This window comes from Sus scrofa, chromosome 5 (genome assembly GCF_054392235.1).
Source record: "Sus scrofa isolate SSC_HxYL_T2T_F1_AM1 chromosome 5, Sscrofa_HxYL_maternal_Yorkshire_Landrace_v2.0, whole genome shotgun sequence".
Taxonomy (NCBI): domain Eukaryota; kingdom Metazoa; phylum Chordata; class Mammalia; order Artiodactyla; family Suidae; genus Sus; species Sus scrofa.
The window spans coordinates 82554108-82578858 of NC_139387.1; the positions used below are offsets into that span (position 1 = coordinate 82554108).

The 24751-nt window shown below is 37.7% G+C and overlaps 1 protein-coding gene across 5 annotated transcripts in view; it reads right to left on the reverse strand.

Moving 5' to 3' along the window:
• NELL2 (neural EGFL like 2) overlaps nucleotides 1-24751 on the reverse strand; it is a 333105-nt gene that overhangs the window by 16426 nt on the left and 291928 nt on the right. For all 5 annotated transcript variants that reach the window (XM_084957200.1, XM_021092577.2, XM_084957201.1 and 2 more), the window contains one exon: nucleotides 9745-9885. In XM_084957200.1, the coding sequence (XP_084813326.1) occupies nucleotides 9745-9885 (141 nt within the window). The remainder of the gene's footprint in view (nucleotides 1-9744; nucleotides 9886-24751) is intronic.

Here is a 24751-nt window from a genome sequence, read left to right on the forward strand (position 1 = left end):
GTGTGTGTGTGTGTGTGTGTGTGTGTATATAACATATACATATGTTTATATACAAAGAAACATCATAAAAATTTTTCTCTTGGTAATGGCAATTTAATTTTATAAAGCAGATCTACACCTGGTCTATTCATGATAATAAGGAATCTGATGAGTTGACATTTGTCTCCCATTATTCTTATAATTAGGAGTTTTAGTAAGCAGGAAAAACATTAACTGTAGTTATTTGATCTCTTTGATCACAAATTCTATAAACACCTCTTACTACTCTTTTAATACTTACTACATTTATACATATGTATTTGTATATTAACCCTTTAAATATCTGACAATATAAGGATATTATTCCATTCATGGCAATGGCTGGATTTTTAAAGTCACTTCATATGGCCTGACATTTAAAATAAAAGCTCTGCTAACAGTTTTTTTTTTTCTTTCTTTTTCTTTTTTTTAATTGGTTGAAGGCATACAGGGTCCTTGGATTTGATGCAGAAGACAAAGAAGTGAAGATGTTCAGGTACAAAGAAAATATGCACTCTTAAATAAAGTACACTGACGTTAAAGAAATAGAGTAAAAAGTTGCTGACAACTCGTATGTACTTGTCATACCTGGAGAAATACGTAGGCAGAATCCTCATAATGGACTATTACCCTTTGATGTCCAATGAGATTTAGATTAATCTGAACTCATCTTACTTTTCCTGCTTGTTATCTAAACTGGGTTTCCCAGTGCAGAGATTATTCTCAGTTGAAGAATAGTATAGAATTTTGGAATTCATTTTTACATGTAGTTTTATCACCATGTAAGATCACTACATTAAATACACACAGAGTGTATAGTCTGCTTTGAAAAGCCTACTATAGTATATAGAAATACTTTAAAATTTTAAAAATATTTATAACTCCTTTAGTGAGTGATTGAATAAAGTTGCCAAAGCCGGTGGTAAAGTCTCAGTTTCCATCTGATTTGAGCTAAGCCGCACCTTTAACATGGTTCAGTCTCTCTCCCTGATAAATTTCCTTCACTTGCTTCCTATCACATTGGTAGCTCTTTCTGGATCTTTCTCCTGCCACATACACATTCTCCAGGTGGGGCAATTAAATTATGAATAAGACTTAGCCAAGTCAAGAGGAGGAGATAGAGTGGTTTAGTCAGAGGTATGCGTGTGTCTGAAGGCCCAAAGTTCAGAGCCATCAAGATGTGTTACAGGATCAGCAAATGAACTTATATACAAAACAGAAACAGAACCATAGACATAAAAAACAAACTTATGGTTATCAAAGAGGATGGGGGAGGGAGGGATAAATTAAGAGTTTGGGATTAACATACACACACTACTATATATAAAGTGGATACCACAAGGACCTACTGTACAGCATAGGGAACCATACTCAATATTTTATAATAACCTATAAGGGAAAAGAATTTGAAAAAATCCCAGAATTAAACCCACGCACATACAGTCAACTAATCTATGACAAAGGAGGCAAGAATATACAATGGAGAAAACACAGCCCATTCAATAAGTGGTGCTGGGAAAACTGGACAGCCACATGTAAAAGAATGAAATTAGAATACTTCTTAACACCATGCACAAAAAGAATTTGAAAAAGTGTATATATAGATATATATATCTGAATCACTTTGCTGTATACCTGAAACTAACACAACTTGTAAATCAATTACACTTCAATTAAAAAAAAAAAGATAAGGGAGTTCCCACTGTGGCACAACGGGATTGGTGGCAGCGGCATCTAGAGAGCACTGGGATGCAGGTTCGATCCCTGGTCTGGCACAGTGGGTTAAGGATCCAGCATTACCACAGCTGCTTAGGTTGCAACTGTGGCTCGGATCTGATCCCTAGCCCAGGAACTTCATATGCTTCAGGGCGGTGAAAAAGGAAAAAAAGAAGATTAAAAATAAAAGATGTGTTAGAGGATCAGAAATGTTGGTATGAACTGGAATGTCCAGAGAGAGCAGAGTGGGCAGATATGGAGTTGAGGAGGTTCTCAGGGCTCAGTTAAGCCATGTTATAAGAAATTTTTGCCTTATCATAAAGAAAATAAAATGGCATTTTGGGAATTTCAAAAAAAGTTATAATCAGATATCTATTTTAGAAAGATTCTGGGAGTTCCCATTGTGGCTCAGTGTGTTAAAGACCTGGTGTCTCTGTGAGGATGTGGATTTGATCCCTGGTCTTGCTTAGTGGGTTCAGAATCCAGTATTGCTCCAAGCTGTGATGTAGGTCACAGATGTGGCTTGAATCCGTATTGCCATGGTTGTGGCATAGGCCCCCAGCTGCAGCTCTGATTCGACTCCTAGTCTGCGAACTTCCCTATGAGACAGGTACCATCATAAAAAGAAAAAGAAAGAAAGGAAGACAGTCAGACAGACAGACAGACAGAAAGAAAGAAAGAAAGATTGCTGTGGCTTCATTTTGGAAAAGGGAATTAAATGGATTGGAACATAAAGCCAGGATATCAAGCCATAGGCTGTTCAGTATTTTAAGCTAGACATGGTCCTGTAATAAAAGCAAACACTTATATAGTGGTTGGTATATATCAAATTTTAAGTGCTTTCATATAATGACTTGTTTAACCCTCACAACAACCGTGAAAGTTATAATTATTATCCCTATTGTATAATATACCAGGAAATTAAGGCCTAGGAATGTTGCATAACTTTCCCAAGGTTACACAGTAAGTATAGAGTCCATATAGAAACATCAGCTATCAGGGTCTAAGTCTGTGCTCTTAGGTATACTGTGCTGAGTAGCAGCAGTGGAGATGCACAGAAAGAAAAAACAATTCAGAGAAACAATGAAGATAATGCCATTTAGTGATTTGTTGGCTGCAAAGATTAGGGAGAGGAAGGGGTCCTGAATGATGTTTAGATTTCAGGCTTGGAAAATTTCATTGATGCTATTTATAGAAAGAAGAGCAAGATTCTGCTGGGGAGTGGAAGTAGGTGTCATGGACGAGGAAAAATATGAGTCAGTTTAAGACATATTGAAATACACTTTCCTCTGAGCTTCCAGGTAGAGCTGTCCAGTAGGTCACTGGATATATGGGTCTGTGCAGGTCAGAAACTAGGACTGGGTCAAAATAGGGATTTGGTGGAGATGCACTTTCATCATTCCCTTTCTGAAAAATAGACCTTCAGACTCAAGTTCAAACTTAGAAAGGCATTTAAAGCTATTTCCTTTGTCCATATTCTCCCTACCTCATCTTGCCAAGAACCACATCATACTTAGGTCCTGAAACAACTGCTAGATACTCAATCCTTTCTTGATCCCAATAGGAAATAATTTCTTTCATTTCCTTATAGTTCTGAATTTATATTTTTCTTATGTGTTCATCATTTTCAACGTGGTAGCTTTCTCCTATATTGATAAACTCACCTCTTTCTATCTTGTATGACAGCTGTCACTGTGTATATTTTATCTCTACTACAAGCTGAGAACAGTGGCTATACCTCTTTTATATATGCAATACAGCTGATGCCTGGTAAGGTACTTTAAGGAATCTGTGCATGTATTCAGTAACTACTTGTTGAGTTGATTAATTTCATTTTCATCCTTTTCTTTAAATTAAGGATTGATAGCATTTGGCTTAAACATAATGCTCAAAAGATGCTACTGCATAAATTTTTTTTGGTCATACAAGTTTAAAAAAATTCCACCAAGCATGAAGATAACCCAAAAATTAAAGCAATAAAGGGAAATGTGGGCATGAAAATAAAATATTCTTGGAAAATACTGGGCTTTATTCTCAGAGAGAGACAAGTTTGGGGCATGTTAGAAATGATGATATAGACAAAGGAAACGGTACCCTTGCTTACACTTTGCATGACTGAAGCTTATAAACATGTTTGTTGTAGATTACACAGCCTAAAAAAGCAGTGAAACAGTACACAGTTATGCATTCACATCTTCAAGTATGAATATTATACTTCAGAATAATTATAAACCTACTACTGTGGTTTTGTCCACTTTGATATGCTTTTTTCTTTCCACCAGAAGAAGAAAAATGGAACCTTCTAAAATATAACCATACTCTTAAAATTGCATCCTGCTAAATACTAATATTACAATTCTACAAATCACTGAAATTGCAGTAAATAGATAGTTGTTAAAAAAAGCATTATGGTTCTCTTTTATATAATATGGGTTGGTTCTTTTAAAAGATCCTTCAGAGCACCCTGTCTTCTGAAAGAGTAGTAGATTTTTCTGATAAACATTGTAAATTCTGTTGGAAGATAACAGTGGAATCATCTTTCCAAAATTGGGTCTTTTTCAAAAAAATAAGATTTCCAATTGTTTCTGTATTTACGGGATTTCCTCAAAAAGCTTTTTCTGCACAGGCATTTCACAGATTGCCCGCATTCATTTTTATGATGTATTATTTGAATAGCTAGTTTAATTTTACTTGTGACTTTTTGAACACTAATGAATTCACTAATTATGTTTTGCCGTTTTGTCCTGAATGCTATCGTATATATATATCTTTACTTCTAACATACTACCTAACTATTGTAAATCACACTATAAATTTAATTCTGTTCCTAACCTACTTTAAAATACTATCTATCTATATTTCTATCTATCATCTATGTATTATCCACCTCAATTATCTTAATTAGATACATAAATATAACATCTACTATGTGCCAAATATTGTTCTAGGCATTGGTGACTGACAAGCGAACAAAATCTATTACTCTTGAAATTTGCATTGCATAGCACGTAAAAGCCAGTAAACAATAATACAATCATTTCAGGAGAACTTATAATTTATACGAGGAAAAGTGAAGCAAGGTAAGTGAATGGTGTCACTTCAGTGATATTAACAGTGTAGGATGCTATTTTGAGTGAGGAGTCCAGGAGAAACCACTTTAGAGTAATAAATTTAAATAAAAGAAGAAGGCAAAGATATGGGGGAAGATCATTCTAAACATAAAGAACAACACATGAAAAGGGACTCAGTTTGGTATATTTGAGAAATGGCAAGAAAACCAAGTACCCATATCATGCGGGTCCTTGTAAACCACTGTTTCTGTTTTTCATTTTAGTGCTGCATCTGCAGCATATGGAAGTTTCTAGGCTAGTGGTCAAATCGGAGCTGCAGCTGCCTGCCTACACTAAGCCACGGCAATGCTGGATCTGAGCCACATCTGTGACCAATGCGGCAGCTTGTTGCAATGCCAGATCCTTAACCCACTGAGTGAGACCAGGGATGGAACCCACATCCTCATGGATACTAGTCAGGTTCTTAACCCGCCAAACCACAATAGGATCTCATATACCATTGTTAAGGTTTGTATTTTACTCTGGAGTTTGAACAGAGGAGTAAGGTGCTTTAACTTGAGATCTAGAAGATCATTCTGAGTGCTCTAGTAAAAAGACTATGACTTAGACCAACATTAGGTTAGAAGAGACATGGTAAGACGTAGTCAGATTGGGAATATATTTTGAAAACTGAAATCATGAGACTTGCTGATGTTTTGTGTATGAAGTGTAAAGAAAAGAGAAACAATGACTCCAATAAGTTGGTCTGGGCAACTGTGTTTAGGCAACTAGGAGTTAGGGAGTTAAGTCAGGAGTTCCATTTTATTTTTTATTTTTTAATTTTTTTTTTTTTTTGTCTTTTTGTTGTTGTTGTTGCTATTTCTTGGGCCGCTCCCGCGGCATATGGAGGTTCCCAGGCTGGGGTCTAATTGGAGCTGTAGCCACCGGTCTACACCACAGCCACAGCAACGCGGGATCTGAGCTGCATCTGCAACCTACACCACAGCTTACGGCAACCAGATCCTTAACCCACTGAGCAAGGCCAGGGATTGAACCTGCAACCTCATGGTTCCTAGTCGGATTCGTTAACCACTGCGCCATGACGGGAACTCTGGGGAGTTCCATTTTAGTCATGACGTGTGAGTTGTCCATAAGAAATCTAAGTTTAGGAGTTCACTTGTGGCATAGGGGGTCTAAGGATCCAGGGTTGTCGCTCTGTGGCACAGTTCCATCTCTAGCCTGGGAACTTCTACATGCCACAGGTGTGGTTTAAAAAAAAAAAAAGGAAAGAAAGAAAAGAAAAGAAAAAAAGAAATCCAAGCTGAGATACCTAGCAGGCAACTTGATATGAATAAGCAGCTAAGGAAATGTCTGAATTAGGGATAGACATGCGTAATTTTAAACTATAGAACTGGTTAATTTGGGGATCGAGAATGGATAGAGAGGACTGACAAGAGCCCTGGGACACTGGAACATGTAGCTCTTGGGAGAGTGAAAGGAGAGGTCTGAGAGTAAGAGAAGGCCAGGAGGGAGGGATGTCCTTATGGCCAAGTGAAAAAGTCTTTCATGAGGAAGCAATGGTCAATTAGGTCCAAGGCCTGAGCTGTCAAGCAAGGAGACAGTCATGGACCAGTGGATTTGGCAAGATGGAAGTTGTGAGTCCTGTTGGAAGGAAAGCTGTCACTGGAGCACTGGGGCCAGAGCCTCACTGGAATCAAGAAGGTGGAGAGAGCCAAGTACAGAACACTCTTTCAAAGAGTCTTATTCTGAAACGGAGCAGGCAAGAGTTCCCACTGTGGCTCAGAGGATTGATAACTTGACATAGTGTCTATGCAGATGCAGTTTGATCCCAGGCCTTGTTCAGTGAGTTAAGGATCCGATGGTGCTGTAAGCTGTGGAGTAGGTCACAGATGCGGCCGGGATCTGGTGTTGCTATGGCTGTGATGTAAGCCTGTAGTTGCAGCTATAATTTGACCCCTCGCCCGGGAACTTCCATGTGCCCCATATGCAGCCATAAAAAGGAAAAAAAAGTAAATAAAAGGGAGCAGGAAAATAAGGGAACTCTTTGAAAAACTAGGTGATGTCAAGGGAAGTTACTTTTTGTTTATTTTTGTTCTCCTGGGTGCTACTCCAGGCTATTTGTTTACTGACGAGAATGATGCAGTAGGAAGAGTGCTTTTGATATGAAAGAGAGGGTGGATAGTATGAGGGCAAAGACCTCAAGTAGGGGAGGTGTAAGGTACAACAGAAAGTTTGATCTTCGACAGGAGACAAGAAACTTCATTCATCGAAACAGTAGGGGAGTTCCTGTCGTGGCTCAATGGCTAACGAATCCGACTAGGAACCATGAGGTTGCAGGTTCCATCCCTGGCCTCGCTCAGTGGGTTAAGGATCTGGCGTTGCAGTGAGCTGTGGTGTAGGTCGCAGACGAGGCTTGGATCCCGCGCTGCCGTGGCTGTGGTGTAGGCTGGTGGCTACAGCTCCGATTAGGCCCCTAGCCTGGGAACCTCCATATGCTGCAGGTGCCGCCCTAGGAAAGACAACAACCACCCCCCACCAAAAAAAAAAAAAAGAAAAAAAAAAAAAGAAACAGGAGGGAGGGAAAGCAAGATTCACAGATGTGTAAATGAGAGTGAACCAACAAAGTTCCCAGTGGAAAAGTACGTACTTCTCTTTTCTCAGTTAAATAAGAAGCAGAGATGTGAACACAGAAAGAAGAGAAAGGAAGTGGTATCAACAATATGAGGAGACTGGAGAAGGTATGAAATGATTGTGTGAGAGAGTTTGAAAGGAAAGTCACTAAGGCAATAAAACAGGAATGCTGGGCAATGCTGATGGCCCTTGTAAAAGGCAGTTTATAAGATGGCCCCCAGTGACCCTCACCATTTAATAGCCACACTCTTGGGTAATCCTCTCCCCTTGAATGTGAGCTGAACTTACTGACTGGCTTCGAACATGTACACTGTGGGAGAAGTGATGAAATATTGCATTGGAGATTCAGTTATGGAAAGACTGCACTTGCCCTCTTAGGCACATGGTCTCTCTTGGGCTTATTCCAGGGGAAGCCAGCTCTCAGCTCCATGGAGCGGCTCTTTGCTGAGGAAGGAAGGCCTGCCCAGAGCCTCATAAAAGACCTTGGAAACAGATTCTCCCAACCCATCCCCCTTACTCTCATTCCAGACAAGTCTTCAACATGAGACCACAGCCCTGGCCAATAATTTGAATGCAACCTCATTAGAAACCTGAACCAGAGGAATCCAGCTGTCTGTGCATGGATTCTTCACCCACAGGGTCTGTGAAATAACTTTTGTTGTTTTCAGCTGCTAATTTTGGGGGATAATTAGTTAGACACCAATAGATCACTAATACAGCCCTCTTGAGACGTGTGGTCATACATTTAAAAGATGGTGAAAGCAGCTGTAAATGTAAAGTAAGATAAAAGAGGGCATATTTTTTTTTCTAGTCTCATTCCAGTGCACAGAATAGGATACCAGGCAAAATTAAACAGAGGTTACCCCTAGAACAGAAGCGAAAAGGATGGGGAAAAGGGGGAGATGAAATGAAGATGCATGTTCAGCTTTGCTGTATATACTTCTGCATAGTTGAATTATTTATAATCAGCTTATATTCATTCCTTGTATATGTAACTTAAAAGATGATCTTAAAAAAAGTAGTGCTGAAGACTTCTTCCTCATATGTACTATAGAATACAGGCAAAATAGTTGATCAGGGAAGAGCAAAATCACACTGATCTGCTTCTTGAATTGCAGTCTGTGGTTCCTGGCATTCTCTTGGTGGCTGCAAGTACACATTGCAGAATAGTCACAAGTGCAAGGTAAAGCCTTCAGACCACAGATAAGTGGTTATTTGCAAATGCCAGGTGTTAGCCGCTGGTAAGGCACTAGCACTCCAGTTCCGTGAAAACATCCAGATGAAACTTCAGCTTAAGGCCCAGGGCTCTGCAGCTGCTGGAAAAGCATGCAGGGTACCTTGGCATCTATCACCCAAATATGTTCCACTTTTCTCTTTGTGAAAACCTCTTGAGGCCCAAGGATAAAAGACAGCTCATCATTTAGGCATCAAGTACTGTTAAGTTAGATTCTCCAAGGCTTCCACTGACTATGTCATTTTAGCCACATCATTCTCTCAGGCTGTTACTCTATGAAAGTGTAAATACAAATACCGATGGAGAAAATAATGACTTTGCGAGGTCTGCTTTCCAACCCTAAGCCAAACTCTGACGGCAAATCCTTTTGGTGTGGGTGGTTTCCCTGGTGATTATTCACTGCGCTTTTGCTTACTCTGCTCTCCTTCTAAAAATTGTGCCCCTTATTAGAGAATATAAAGGAGCAGAGGTATCAATTCACTGGAAATAAGTAAAAATCAATGGTAAAATCAAATATATTTTGGTTGAATTTCCACTCCTATAAGATTGGCATCTTCTTTGAAGCAGGGACCATATCTTTCTTCTGTATCCAACATACAACATTCACTAACACCTCTGAATCTGTCAGGCAAGTGATTCATTAAGAATAGACCAGAATAGCATGTAGTATGTTTTCCTTGGCCATATCGTCATTGTATTCCATCTACCCTTATTTTCCCTATATGCTGCATTCCTCGCCTATTTTTCTGGCTCTTTTGGGGTCAGATTTTTACATGCCTCTGTTTAAAAAATGTATCTTATATCATGGGTTTATTCTATAGGCATCTTTCAACAGTTACAAGTATCCAGAGAGAACCGGTTTACTGTTGCAAGTTTTAATTATCTAAAAATCAAATAATTACCATAATTTGCAAGCAAAAGTTAGATTTTAACAAGTTTCCAATCACTGTTGTATAAACACACAGCAAAAAATCACCAATACCTTGAATATTAGATGAACGTCTACTACTTACATCCTACTGCATATTCCTTGATTTCAAGACCTTAAACTCTAGGTCTTCTCCTTGTACTGACCTTCACACGATTCTCCACTTGGTGAAAACATCCCATTGTCATGGTAGCCATCTCTGCACTCGCAGTGGTACCATCCAGGAAGGTTAATGCAGTTAGCACGGCTGTCACACTGAACAAAGCCGTCAGAGCATTCATCAATATCTATTTGGGAAAGAAAACACAAACGAGATGTGATACAATTGATGCCTTTCTTTCAAAGAGACTAAAATATTCTGTTGACTGGCTGTTAAAATATTTATTGCCAGCAAATCCTTAAAACTGAGAAAACATAAAATCAAGACGTCTACTTGGTTGTTGAAAACTACACAGAAAGAAAGTGATATGAGCAACAGCAGATACTTCTAGACAACTTCTCCTTTGCAAAAGTCATCCAACTGTAGAAAGTGGAAAGAAACCATCTGTGATAGTCATTAATGCCACTCACCAAATAGATCTAGCTCTTCTGGACACAAGCTAGGAGCCTTGTGACTTCCTGAAGCCAAGGGAGGGACACCTGTGATTTTAAGCCTTTAAGAAGCAGTGTGTAATTCATACATACCCTTTCCCCATCACAATGACCAGCAACTATCAGAAGCTCTGAAGGTCAGCCTGAGTCCTGGGCGAAGATGATACAGGGCCTGTTCCTTCTCTACTTGGGATGGACATATAGTATGAGCAAAAAACCAGCCTCTCTGCTTTAAGCCACTGAGATGGTCTTTTACTACTATCAGCATAATCTCCAACAGATGCTAGTAGCATTCACATGTTCTCAAATACACTTCATATTTTTGAGAATATATGTCACATAAGTGACTTTTCAATGAGTTTCACATATATCATTACACTCAACCCTCCAAAAAATCTTGCTATGTAGCTAACATATTGAATGTATGAAAACAATGAGGCAAAAGCAAATTATGGGATTTAACCAAGGCTACCTGAAAGTTCATAGCTGCCTGCCTTTCAGGCATGTGCTCTTTCATACAAGTAGACAGTTTTGAAACTTGCAAAACTGTCTAAACAGAGAGAGAACATGTATCTTGAGTCTCATATGTTTTCTCCAGTGGCTTACTACTGTTCCCAAATGTTATGAGCCTTTATTCTTCTTATTCAGTCTGTTGATTAATGGGATATCTGATCCCCACCCAAAGCTCTTCAATCTCTCATAGAAGAAAAAGTAATCCCTAGAGTTGCCTTTTGGAATATCACCTTCTTCTTATATACCTTCTGCATTTCTGGATGCTTTGGAGTTGACTCAGGCCTGGCTAAGTAATCTGAGGGCACCATACCATTGCAGCTGCCAAAAATATCCATCTTGACAACCCTTTTCCATGACTGTAGATTCCACTTGCCAAGGGAGAATAGCCTTTTCTTATATGTTTCCTGCACCTATGTCATATTCCCTGCTGTAGTGACCAGCAATAACAACGTCTTTCCTGTTGAAGGGAAGCAGGTACTTTTTAGACTCATTCCCCACCCAGACAATCCACTCATTCTCAGCAGTATCTACTGCCTTCTGAGTTCAGTCACACCTAGCACCAAATTCTTGGAAGTATATATTTCTTCCATTTTCTTTAAAAACTTCCTATTTTCCCATGTTCAATTTTGAAGTAGATAAATTTTTTTTTTTTTTTTTTTTTTTTTTTTTGTCTTTTTGCTATTTCTTGGGCCGCTCCCGCGGCATATGGAGGTTCCCAGGCTAGGAGTCCAATCAGAGCTGTAACCACCGGCCTATGCCAGAGCCACAGCAACGCAGGATCCGAGCCGCATCTGCAACCTACACCACAGCTCACGGCAACGCCAGATCGTTAACCCACTGAGCAAGGCCAGGGACCGAACCCGCAACCTCATGGTTCCTAGTCAGATTTGTTAACCACTGCGCCACGACGGGAACTCCTGAACTAGATAAGTTTTTGAATAAGTAAATACTTAAAAAAAGAGAAATAAGCCATCACTCATTTTATTCTTTCTTTCTTTATTTTTTTGACTGCACCCAAGTTCTAGGGCCAGGGATCAAACCTGAGCCACAGCACTGACAATACTGAGTCCTTAATTGCTAGGCCACCAGGGAACTCCCTCATTTCTGTCTTGATAACCCCAGAGTTCCCCTAAAACAAGGTGCAAACTGTTCTCTTAGATTAGGTCATAAGCCAAACATAAGTATTTTATATGACTGCAAATTTTTAACATTATTTCTGAACTATGAATAACTTGACTCTTCTGAAGCATCAGTTCCTACCATCGGTAATTCCTTTTGTCAAAATAATTATTAGTGGTCAAATCAGTGAACCACTGACTTCCTGACACATAACTGGTGTGGACTGCTTCCATTTACTAGGGCCTTATGGCTTTTATAAAGCAGCCTATTTGTTTTTCAGGGGCCTCCCTAACTGATGAACCTCTGATTTATAAATGGGACTAAAATGCTATGCTCATTTTAGCTTTACATGGTCTTTCCTTCTAACCCAAATGATGCAGAAAATTGGTTATGTCATTTCTTAAGTGCAAGGACAAAAGAAAACAGGTTGGAATTTAAGCTTTAGAAGTGAGTTTATTGGAAAAAGGCCATAAAGGGGATGTTTAGAGTACTTCATCTTGGAAGAATCTTGTCACTAAGGTTGGTGATTTGGAAGTAACTACTAATGGAACAGAGCCTTCTCCACTGAAGCAACTTTCACATCTCTACTTACCCTTTAATTTAGTCATCTTTTTCTTGCCACAACACAGTTATAGGGTTACCTCAGGTCCCATGACACAGATATATATTTATATTTTTACTCCTCACTTATTTTTTCTTGTCGTTCTTTCCAATCACCAGGCCCACTCCTATACTGCCTCATCCCCACTTCTCTTTATTTATATCACAGCAACCTTCCTTGACATACCAACTAAAGTCATTAGAAATGCTTATGCAGTATATTAGTGTTCTGAAGACTGGAGATTGAAATATATGGTGGCCATAATTTATGTTCATATACAATTTGAGTATGATTTTATTATCTGATTATGACTATTATGTTGTATTTTAGAGGATGTGTATGCAAATACATATGTCACTCATTAATTTTCCAATCAAGAATTATTCAATGCCTGTTATGTGCCAAGTGCTAAGTGTTGGGAAAACAAAGATACATAAAGCAGAAGTAATTCCTGCCCTCACTGGGCTTACTATCTAAATTATGTTTTAAGAAAATTAAATTTATGAAAATCTGAATTTATAATCACACAGGAAAGCGTTTTTCAACATGTCATATACCTGCCATCACTAGTATGGCATTTAGGTGATGATAGGCAAATACTTTATTTTAATGGCTACATTTTTATATTTCTGAATTATTTCTATTTATAGCAATAGTACAGTAGTAAATTTGTATTTAAATTTAAAAAGTGAGAGGAGGGAGTTCTGTTGTGGCTTAGCTGGTTATGAACCCAACTGGTATCCATGAGGATGTGGGTTTGACCCCTGGCCTTGCTCAGTGGGTTAAGGATCTGGTGTTGCCATGGCTGTGGTGTAAGCTGCAAGATGCAGCTCAGATCCCTTGTTGCTCTGGCTGTGGTGTAGGCTGGCAGCTACAGCTCAGATTCAATTCCTAGCCTGGGAACTTCCATATGTCACATGTGGGGCCCTACAAAGCAAAAAATATAATAAAAAGGGAAAGGAATCACAGAACCAATATTAAATAAATATTGGCCTAAATCATTTATGAATATGACAAAACTTATGAAAGTGGCATACAAATAACTAAAGTGTTGAAAACACTAATATAAAATATGGAGTAATTATTCATATTTCAAAAGGATTTACCAAGTATTCCTTAGGTACTGAGATATCTTAATTCATTTAAGATATTACTGAATTGACAAAATGCGGTATAAGTATACCTATGTCATGGCTCAAACTATATACTTGCTATCATTTAGGGTAGATAGCAAAAGAAAACTCAGCAGATAATGTACATTGTTTTATTTTACAATTTTATATTCCTGCTAATTTTGATTTGTTTATGCAGACTTTTCTACTTTGGTGAAAGTGAGTAGAAAATGGAAGTGTACTTGAATTGTCAAAGTACACACTTCCCACCAGAAGGTAAGTTTTTTTTTTATGGCTTTAATTAAAGTAAAAGACAAATAGCCTCATCTGTAAGCTTAGTTACTTACATCCTTAGTTATGTGCATCCTCAATTAGTCAATAAACACTTAGTAAGTAAAGAATTGACACATCATCCACAATTTAAGAATTCAATAAATCTTATCAGTACTCAAATGCAAATGTCACTATGATCTATGACATAAAAATGCACACATTGTGTGTACTTTCAAATATGCACACATTGTGCTTTACATGTTATATAATAGAAAATAGTAAAACAAGTCAAGTAATTTATTTCTTTGGTACTTTCCTTAAGCCAGTTAAACTCAAACTTCATATTATTTGAGTTAGATACACAGAGAACAGTAGACCTAGAGGAGGAAAATTTTATTATTTTATTCCATAGAAGAACTACCAAGTTTGAATAAATTACTTTTCAGACTGAATAGAGTATTCATAAAGATTAGTACAGGATGTATAAGCTCTTATGATTTAGTCTTTGAGGACCTTAATTTTATACCCTGTAGGTATATTACATAAAAAACTAAAAATAAATTTTATGAAAAACTGATTTCATTATATATTCTGTCTGAGAAAGGAACTAGTTTCTAGTTCCTTAGGGACAATTACAACTTTTTCAGTGGCTGCATTTAGAACAGTCAGCTAGTGATGATATTAAGATGCTGTCCCAGAGCACAGAGAATCTAAAATCTAAAAGATATTTAGCCATTCAACAGCAGTCATGAGCAGCAGTCATACTCCAGGGATCAAAATTGACTTAGATATTGAAAGTGGAAGGCACTGTAGGGATAGATTTTCTAGAAAGCACATGTTTTGAGATAGTCATTAAAAACAAACCAACAAGCAGATAAACAAGAAAGGAAAATGTCTGAAAAAAAAAAAAGCTCATAGGTCAATATCTTGCTCTCTTTGTCTCCCTAGGCATGGTGACAAAAGACTGGGTGACTTCTACATTGTCACAGACCACAGTTTTCAGCCGTAGTCAAATGAAAACGGCTTTTGACATCAGCATTTAAAGGGTCACTTTGGAAAATGACAAATTATTTCTTTGTTACATCAAGTGTAGTTGTAAAATGAGACACATGAATGTAAACCCTTTTTCATGTGTTGTAACAGTTGTTTCTACCATGACAATATAACTAAGAATAAAATGTGTGCGATGTACAGAACCATCCATACCTAAAACAGACCCTGGTCACTAGTTTAACCTGCTACCCTATACCAAAGAAAAGAAAATACAATTATTTTTTAAAATGAGCACGGTATTTTCAATGGCAAAAACAAAGAATGAGAGTGCTATGTTTCAAACTGCTTATCATTAATAAAAACCTGACATCATTTCTTACAAAAAATAATGATTGGCTTATTTATATCACAAGCCTATGCGCTGGTAGTTAAATTATATTGATAAACAGTAGGCAATTAAACATCCTCGAAACAATCAATCAATTTTTGATTACCCACATGTGGACTATTTGCTTTCTAGATTATCTGCAGCATTCTTTTTTAAATCACAAGGTCATTTCCTTCTGTCTTTTGTTGAGCTTCTGGGGAGTCTGCTTCCCACATTTAGACATTAGTGCTCAAGGAAAGCAAACTCATGTAAGCATTACGGTTTTTCACAATTATGCCACATTTGGATATATAATATTGTCCAACATTTCATAAGAAGACTGAATTTCTCATATGAATTTTTGAAAATAAACTATGACAATATATGTAAATAAACTTTGAAAATCATAAAATCCTCTTCACAAGTTGAGTGATTACAAAGTATATTTAGTGAAAATTATGTTCATTACTTTATAGTACATAATTAGGAAGTTAATGACTGCTCTTAAAAAAAGCATAATTTCTTTATCACATCATTTAGTCTTCACAACATTCATGTAAGCTATTCTTTCAAAAAAAAAATTTTTTTTTTTTTTTTTAATGTCTGCATCCATGGCATTTAGAGTTCCAGGCCAGAGATCAGATCTGAGCTGCAGATGCTGCAACACCTGATCCTTCAACCGACTGTGCCAGGCCGGGGATTGAACCTGCATCCTGGTGCTGGAGAGATGCCACTGATCCCATTGCAGCACAGTAGGAACTCCCCCATGAGCTTTTTTTTTGGTCTTTTTGCCTTTTCTAGGGCCACTCCCGCGGCATATGGAGATTCCCAGGCTAGGGGTCTAATCGGAGCTGTAGCCACCAGCCTATGCCAGAGCCAGAGCAACGTGGGATCTGAGCCTCATATGCAACCTACACCACAGCTCACGGCAATGCTGGATCCTTAACCCACTGAGGAAGGCCAGGGATTGAACCCACAACCTCATGGTTCCTAGTCAGATTTATTAACCACTGCACCTTGATGGGAACTCCTATTTTTTTTTTTAAGATTTTAATTTTTTTCTCTTACAGTTGACTTACAATGCTCTATCAATTTCTATTGTACAGCAAAGTGACCTAGTCATACATATATATACTTTTTTTCTCACATTATCCTCCATCATGTTCCATAACAAGTGACTAGATATAGTCCCTTTATCCCTATATCATAGACTAAGAAGTGGTGAAAACAAATGCATTGCCCAAGGTCACACCATGGACCAGAACTCTTTGAACTCCAAGTTCAGAACTCTCCCACACTAGGCTTCCTCTTAAGATCAACCCTTGGCCAACCAGAAACAGCCTATGCTTTGAGATGTCTCAGTATATATCTCAGTATGAATGAATTCCAGCTCTTTGGCTTGTCAGCAGTATGACTTTGAATTTTTTTTTCCTCTTCTTCTTTTTTTTTTAATGGCCGCACCTGCAGCATACAGAAGTTCCCAAGCTAGGGGTTGAATCGGAGCTGCAGCTGCCAGCCTACACCACAGCCACAGCAATACCAGATCCCTGATGCATCTGCAACCTACATTGTAGCTTGCTGCAACATCAGTTCCTAAGCCACTGAGTGAGGCCAGGGATCAAACCCACATTCTTATGGACTGTATGTTGGGTTCTTAACCCGCCGAACCTCAATGGGAAGTCCTAACTTTGAATATCTTAATAAACCTCTCTGAGTTTTCTATTTCTAAATTATATAAGTAATATTCTCTTTTTCTTAATAGTTTGCTGTTAACTATTGTTAATTCTACAAGGCCTCACAGGAGAAACAGTGCATGGTCATCATAGGTCGTCTTTTCCCCCACACTTCAAAGTTTATTTATTTATTCTTTGCATTTTCTGTCTATTAGTTTGTGAATTTCTCACCAAACCAAATAAAAATTGGGGAAGGGAAAGTCTGCATTGATTCTATACATTGATTTGGGAAGAACTGACATCTTTATTGAATATTTTAATTCATACACATGATGTATTTCCTCTTTATTTTTATGGTTTTTATAGATTTCTGAAAGGAAATCTATTTTGCCTGGACCTATTCCTAAATATTTTTGTCTCCCTTTTTTAAAAAACCAACATTATTTGCTTCTGGCTTTATTAAGGTACAATTAACAAATACAATACTTAAAGTGCATGCTATGTTTATTTGATATATGTGTAAATGGTGAAAGGATTCCCTTAGCAAGTTAATTAACACATCCACCACCTTATTTATTTATTTACTTATTTTGGTGAGAACACTGAAGTTCTGCTCTCTTAGTAAGTTTCTATTACACAATACAGCGCTATCAACTATAGTCATGGGGTTATGTATATTATCTCCTTAGACCTAAAACCAACTATACTGAGGTCAAATTGATATACACAAAACATCACAAACAATTTCATGAGTTTTGACATGTAACCACTACCACAATCAAGATATAAAACATTTCTTTCACCCCCAAAGCTCCTTAATATCACAATAGTTTAAAATAATACTTGGTATAAATATTAATGCTGATCTTTTTGAATATGTTCCATATAGGTAGCAACTATGCCTACATTTATTTTTTTTTAACCATACCTCTAACACCTAGCAAAGAACTGAACACATAGTGTGAGATTTATAAACATTTACTGAGTGAATGAATGATCCATTCATAACATCAAGTAACTAAGTGGTAAGCTCAGCAGGCCACCTTTTGAGTCCTGCTAGTTCAGGATTCGGAATGAAGGCAGGGGTGTCAGCTTGAAAGTGTTCACTAAAATGCAGAAACAAGATGATAAGATGACACTTCCTAATCCTACTTTAAATATTTATGTGAAAAAATTGACTAGTGTTAAATGAAATAAAATTAGTATAGAAAATGTGTTTGACATATACATAAAATACAATCTAAATGTAATTATATATTAAATATGTTATAAAAATTATTAATTTTTTAACAAAAAGAGTACATCAAAACTTCTAATTAAGCTTGAAAGATTAAAAACATTGTTAAATCTCTTCTTCCTCTCACTCTTAGAAACATTATGTTAAAGAAACAAAGAAAAGCATAAACAAAGAAAATAGGTAAAACATCACCAGCAAAGAAGCAAATTCAATAAATTTCTGGGTTAATTAAGGGTCTACTGATGCACAATCAACCCATTCATCTCCTCCCACCTTGAGCAGACTGCTGAAAGAAAGCAATTACCCCCAAAGCTAGAATGGATGGTTCTTTTGTAAAGGAAATAAATGAAATATCTGGAAGAAATTAAGTAGCTAATATAGTACTTATCCTTCAGAACAAAGTCCCTTGCATTTCAGTATTTAGAGACCAAACTGTAAAAAGCGACTCCCTTTTAGCTCACCCAATGTAAGTCTGCCAGTCAACAAACCTTACTGTCATATCTCAGGTCAAAGTTGGTTTTTCCTTTAATTCACTCTTAAACATTAATGCGAGATCACAGAAAAACAAATACCTGGGAAAAGTCTATAACATCTTACAGAACAACCAAGATATACCATCATAAAAACTGACCCTGAAGGAAATAGAGATAATTCCCAGAACAGAACTTAAAATGTTTCTAATTAACATCTTTAAATAGATTTGGAAGACTAAATAGATTTGGAAGACTATCTTTAAATAGATTTGGAATTATTTCTAATTAATATCTTTAGATAGATTTGCGGAGTTCCCATCATGGCTCAGTGGTTAACAAATCTTTTTTTTTTTTTTTGTTAACCACTGCGCCACGACGGGAACTCCAGGTTAACAAATCTGACTAGGAACCATGAGGTTGCGGGTTCAATCCCTGGCCTTGCTCAGTGGGTTAAGGATCCGGCATGGCTGTGAGCTGTGGTGTAGGTTGCAGACGCAGCTCGGATCCCGCGTTGCTGTGGCTGTGGTGTAGGCGGGTGGCTACAGCTCCGATTAGACCCCTAGCCTGGGAACCTCCATATGCCACGGAAGCGGCCCTAGAAAAGGCAAAAAGACGGAAAAAAAAAAAAAAAAAAAGATTTGGAAGACAGTGCTATAAAAAGGAATATTCAAAGAATAAAAAAGAATTCTTAGAAATTAAAAATATGATAGGTAAAATTTTAATAAATACAATATAATATTGGGAGATCAAGTAGAAGTGGTCTCTCTAAGAGAGCAACATATAGAAAATAGAAGAAAAATATGATAGAATAAAAGCAAAGGGCACCAACTCAAAGGGTATAGCTTCCGATTAAAGACAAATTTCATACCAAGAAAAGAGAAAAATAAATATAAAAGAATATCTTTAAAAAATAATAACTGAAGGACTTTTCACAGAACTCTAGTCTTCAGATTAAAAGGCCTTACCATGTTCTCTAAATGATGAATAATGACATGATAGCCAATATTTACTTACGACCCACTATATGGCAGCCACTGTTCTTTGCAATTTACCTATATTTACTCATACAATAACCATAGCAGACCCAGGGATAGGAAATATTACTCTCCCAATTTCAAAGAGAAAGTAGCTTAGATACTCCAAGTTTAAGTAATTTTTCCCAAGGTTTTTGAAGGGGCAAAACTAGGATTTGAATCTAGATACACTAGATATAGAGGTCAAACCCTTACCCCATTCACAACACTGCCTCACAAATGAATGAAACAGATTCACATCAAAATACACATTTTGAAATTTTGCAAAATACAAATCTTACTATTTTCCAGAAGGGAAATAACAGACTACACATAAAGGGATGAGAATCAGTGTAGCATCTCATTTCTCAATGTTTATTGTAGGATAATGAAGCAATGATTTTGACTCTAGAATTCTATACTTGACAAAACTGTCAAATACCTATAAAAGCAGGATATACCCATGATATATGGAAGTTTCCAGGACACAGACTGACTCTGAGCCACAGCTGCAACCCACTCCACAGCTGTGGCAATGCTGGATACTTTAATCCACTGTGCCAGGCTGGGCTTTGAACCCATGCCTCCACAGCTACCCAAGCTGCTACAGTTGAATTCTTAACCCACTGTGCCAAAGTAGAAACTCCAGGATAAAGAAATTAAAAGACATATAATTTCTTACAAGGCTTATGTGCTATGGACTATTTTTATTTATTTTATTTTTATTTTTTTGTCTTTTTTTGCTATTTCTTGGGCCGCTCCCACAGCATATAGAGGTTCCGAGGCTAGGGGTCGAATCAGAGCTGTAGCCACCGGCCTACACCAGAGCCACAGCAACGCGGGATCCGAGCCGCGTCTGCGACCTACACCACAGCTCACGGCAACGCCGGATCCTTAACCCACTGAGCAAGGGCAGGGATTGAACCCGCAACCTCATGGTTCCTAGTTGGATTCGTTAACCACTGCGCCACGACGGGAACTCCATGGACTATTTTTAAAAATTTTACTGATGATGTAATGAAAAAATAAATGACTAAATCCAGGTAGAGAAAGACCTATCAGTGGTTCACCACTTTTTCCTTCTAAAACCCTTTCTACTTTGCAAGAATCTATCACTGTCTTCGTTCTCTTACCTCACTGGCCACTATACCTTGGCCTTCTTTGCAGATCTTATTTTTTCAATCTACAAAAGTCTGAATTCCCTGTGTATCTATTCTTAGACTGGACTTCCTGTGTGGCTCGCAGCATAACTACTCGGCGTTGCTTAGATATCTTCTTTTTCATCTACTAACTTCTTAATAATTTCATCCAATGCTAGGGCTTTAAATACTCAAATGCTATTAATACACTGACAATTACTTGTAATGGGTTGAATACTATTCCCAAATCTTCATGTCTGCTCAGAACTCAGACTGCAACTCTGTGCTGAAACAGGGAATCAAGAAAAACTATTTATAGTGGATAAAATAAGAAATGAAGGTGAAAACATATATTAGTGAAGGCTAAAATGGTAACTTTCATTAGAATAAAGGGAATATGGTAAGCCAGTGGCACAAGGGAGGTAAATCATCATCTATCATAGCAGGAAGTCTACTGACAATGTTTAAAGTTGCCAATTAAGCAAAGCCCGGTATAAACATATTAGGAGAATTGGAAAATGGGCTCCCTTCACCCCTTGTTTCAGCTGGACTTTCACAAAAGAATTAAGTTCTAGTACTTTAAGGCATCCTGAGTAAATCATGAATTAACTTCTCTCCTGTGTAGCTGGTATGGTACCAGTCATGTGCCATCTCTGGGAGAGCTGAGAAATTAATCTCTTGGGTTATTTTCTCCAAGTAGTTCAGATGAGGAACTCCTTTTAGAAAAGCTTCTAAAAGGTAAGCAGGAAGTGAGTCGGGGGACAATTATTTTTCATTCCAAGTTCTTCTGTTTGATTTTTTTAAACCGCATATCTGTTCTCTTTCATATTCATAAAAATATTTTTAAAGGCCATTCAGAGACCTCATTTTAAAAAATGTCGAGTATAATGGGATAGTAACTTTGCAAGTAGTGATATCTAAATGAAAAGAAAAATGAGACAGAGGCTCTGGAAAAGGTTATCAGGACCGGAGACATGCGGATAAGACAATCAGAACTGATACACAGGATGTTCCTGAAATTGGAACAGGTGGATGAAACTACCGAAGTCGAGATTGTAAAGAGACAAAAAAGAACGAAGGGCAGTGCTTGGGGGAAAATGGAGGGATAGAAAAGCAGAGTAACTGTAGGAGGATTGCTGGCAGCGAGGTGGGAAGTTCACAAGTGGACCCGCAGGAACCATTCCAATTCTGGAAACTCCTTAAAACTTAAAAGATATTTGCTATTGCTATCCATTTTTCCAAGGTAGCTCAGCTTAATGTGTAGTATATGAGACTTAGAATACTTTTAGTGATTCATTCATCTCACAAATACATATCCAATGTCTTTCATAGAAAACATACCAGTCACGATGGCAGTATAATCAAGAGCCCAGAGTCGAATAAAAAAGATATAGCATGAGCACAAGCATCTCAGATACAAAGTAGATGTGAGGCTGCAGGAATAGTAAGGTGAAGAAATACGTGAAATTCAGGAGAGACATGACCTCACTCGGAAGCTCTGATCATGGAAAACTAGGTCACTGAGGAAGAACATCGCTGAGCAAAAACTTCCAGATTTATTCCTGCCAATACAAGCAATCACTTAAAACATTTATTCATTTATTACACTGTAATCAAGTACCTGCTTTTAAAATAGGCAGGCTTTTTTCGTACATTATATGATATTATAGCTAGGCTCCCAAGACAATATGAATGCGAAGCCACTGCGAGCTCTATAATAATAAGTAGACTGCTTTTAATCAGGGTAAAACTAAGAAACTCTTAATTCCTATGCTTCCCTGAGCCACTTTTTAATAGCAAGGATTAGACTGCCTACTTGATCTACCTCAAGATTATTTCCAGAAGGAGGAAAAAGAAGCTGATTTCCTCAAACTACTCAGTAAGAATAAGACGGCTGGATTGCTTTCGTGTAATAATTTATTGCAAGCTTTCTAATTATTAATATAGCACTACAAAAAGGTCTTATGCATTTTGATGAACTCACTGGTTTTTCAGGAAAGCAAACCTTGAATGACATGACAGGAATGGTAGGATGACAGTCAAAATAGCTGGTCTGTATTTATTTGCGAACTGACAAACTTACATCATGAGAAATACTGCTTTGAGCAAAACGAGCTCACGGATGCCAATAAACAAAGAAATGGGATACTACAGTTGCCACATATCTGAATAGGAAGTCAGCAGGTAGAGCTCTGAGTGGGTCCTAAGCAAGAAATACACGGACGGATGGCTTCTATCGGCTCTGAGCAAGTGTCAGATCTCTGACACGCTCTCTACTTTCAGACCATTTTCTTATAACGACTGTTTCCATCTCCGCTAAAACACCCATTAGCTTGATGCTGGCTTCTCAGCCAGCAATGAAACATCACAGCTTTCCCACATAGATAATTGAAGGGGAAAAAAATACCAAAAAGAAAGCAATTGAGCAAACCAATAACGCCTTCCAATTACAATTAAGTGAAACAGCCTATGGGTTTCTTAAAGACAGTGTGTTCTTTTATGGGCTCCAAAACCTCTTAACCACACAGACTGATGGCAACTGTTTGGTCCTGTCAATAGGAGGTCCCCGAATCAAACTTCTTCCAGACTAATTATATTTTTTGTTCATTTCCACAACTTATTTCTTCATGATCAATCACATCAATTGCACAATGAGATTTTACCATGAAGGCAGCAGCAAATGATAGATCAAAAGGTTTCTAATCCTGAGGGTTTGATCTTACAGACTCAGTCTAATTCTGTACTTGAGTAAGGTATTTTAAAAAGGAAAAATAATCCTTTAGACCACCTTTTTAAGATTATCTGATGAACTAAGGGGGGGCAGGAGAGGGGAAGGTAACTGACAGTTGTTTGGCAACTAAGTGCCAGTACTTTATCTGTCTTTTGCATGTAGTTTCCATCACACCACTGTTTATACACACACACACACACTGTTAAAAAATATCTGTACAGTAACTGGAGAAATAATATAAAGGGACCCAAAAGAAAAACAATTCCTATATGAGTAGAGCTGCCATAGCTACTTGTAGTTTTCATGGGAAACATGTTTCCCAGGAATTTATTCTGCTGCTTAGAGGCAGGATCCAATCATGTAAAGACATGAAGTCTGTCCTTCTAGTAGTTTCAGTGTATCAGTCAACAACAGAAGCAACTGGAAGTCTAGTTTTACCCACACTATCTCAGTATTAAGCTGCTAGAGCAAAGATAATGATCTAATAATGCCCAGTGGTGAGGGAGTATTAAATAAATTATGGCACATGCAAAAAATGGAATGCTATACTGCTTAAAATGATGCTTTAGAAAATTATTAATGACATGTAAATACACTTATGATAAATGTCATATAAAAAAGCAGGATTAAAAATTACGAATATTAGGAGTTCCCGTTGTGGCTCAGTGGTTAATGAATCCAACTAGGAACCATGAGGTTGCAGGTTAAGTCCCTGGCCTTGCTCAGTGTGTTAAGGATCCGGCATTAACATGAGCTGTGGTGTAGGTCGCAGAGGAGGCTCGGATCCTGCACTGCTGTGGCTCTGGCGTAGGCCGGCGACTACATCTCTGATTAGACCCCTAGCCTGGGAACCTCCATATGCCACGGGAGCAGCCCTAGAAAAGGCGAAAAGGCAAAAAGACAAAAAAAAAAAAATTATGAATATTATTCTAGTATGTAAACATGTATTTCATTTTGAATAAGACTGCAGTTATCTCCAATTGGTAATACTACAGATTATTTTTATTTTGTATATTTCTTCATTTTATAAAGCTTGTAAAATTAAATATATATTGCTTTTATAATTTAAAAAGATTTACACAAAGGCTATGGAGTTTATAACTAAAACTGGGATGGACTAGAAAAGTAGCTCCTATGTATCCTAATAAATTGATGACTCCAAAAGACGGTCAAAGCCATCTGGTCTCCTCTTCCATGTGCCCTTCCACAGATCCTACGCTCCAAGACTCACACTGGCCCTCCCCTTCCCCGAAAATGAACTGGGCTCTTCTGTCTCCATGCTTTGCCTACAAGTGTCCTTTTTCCTAGCTACACATTC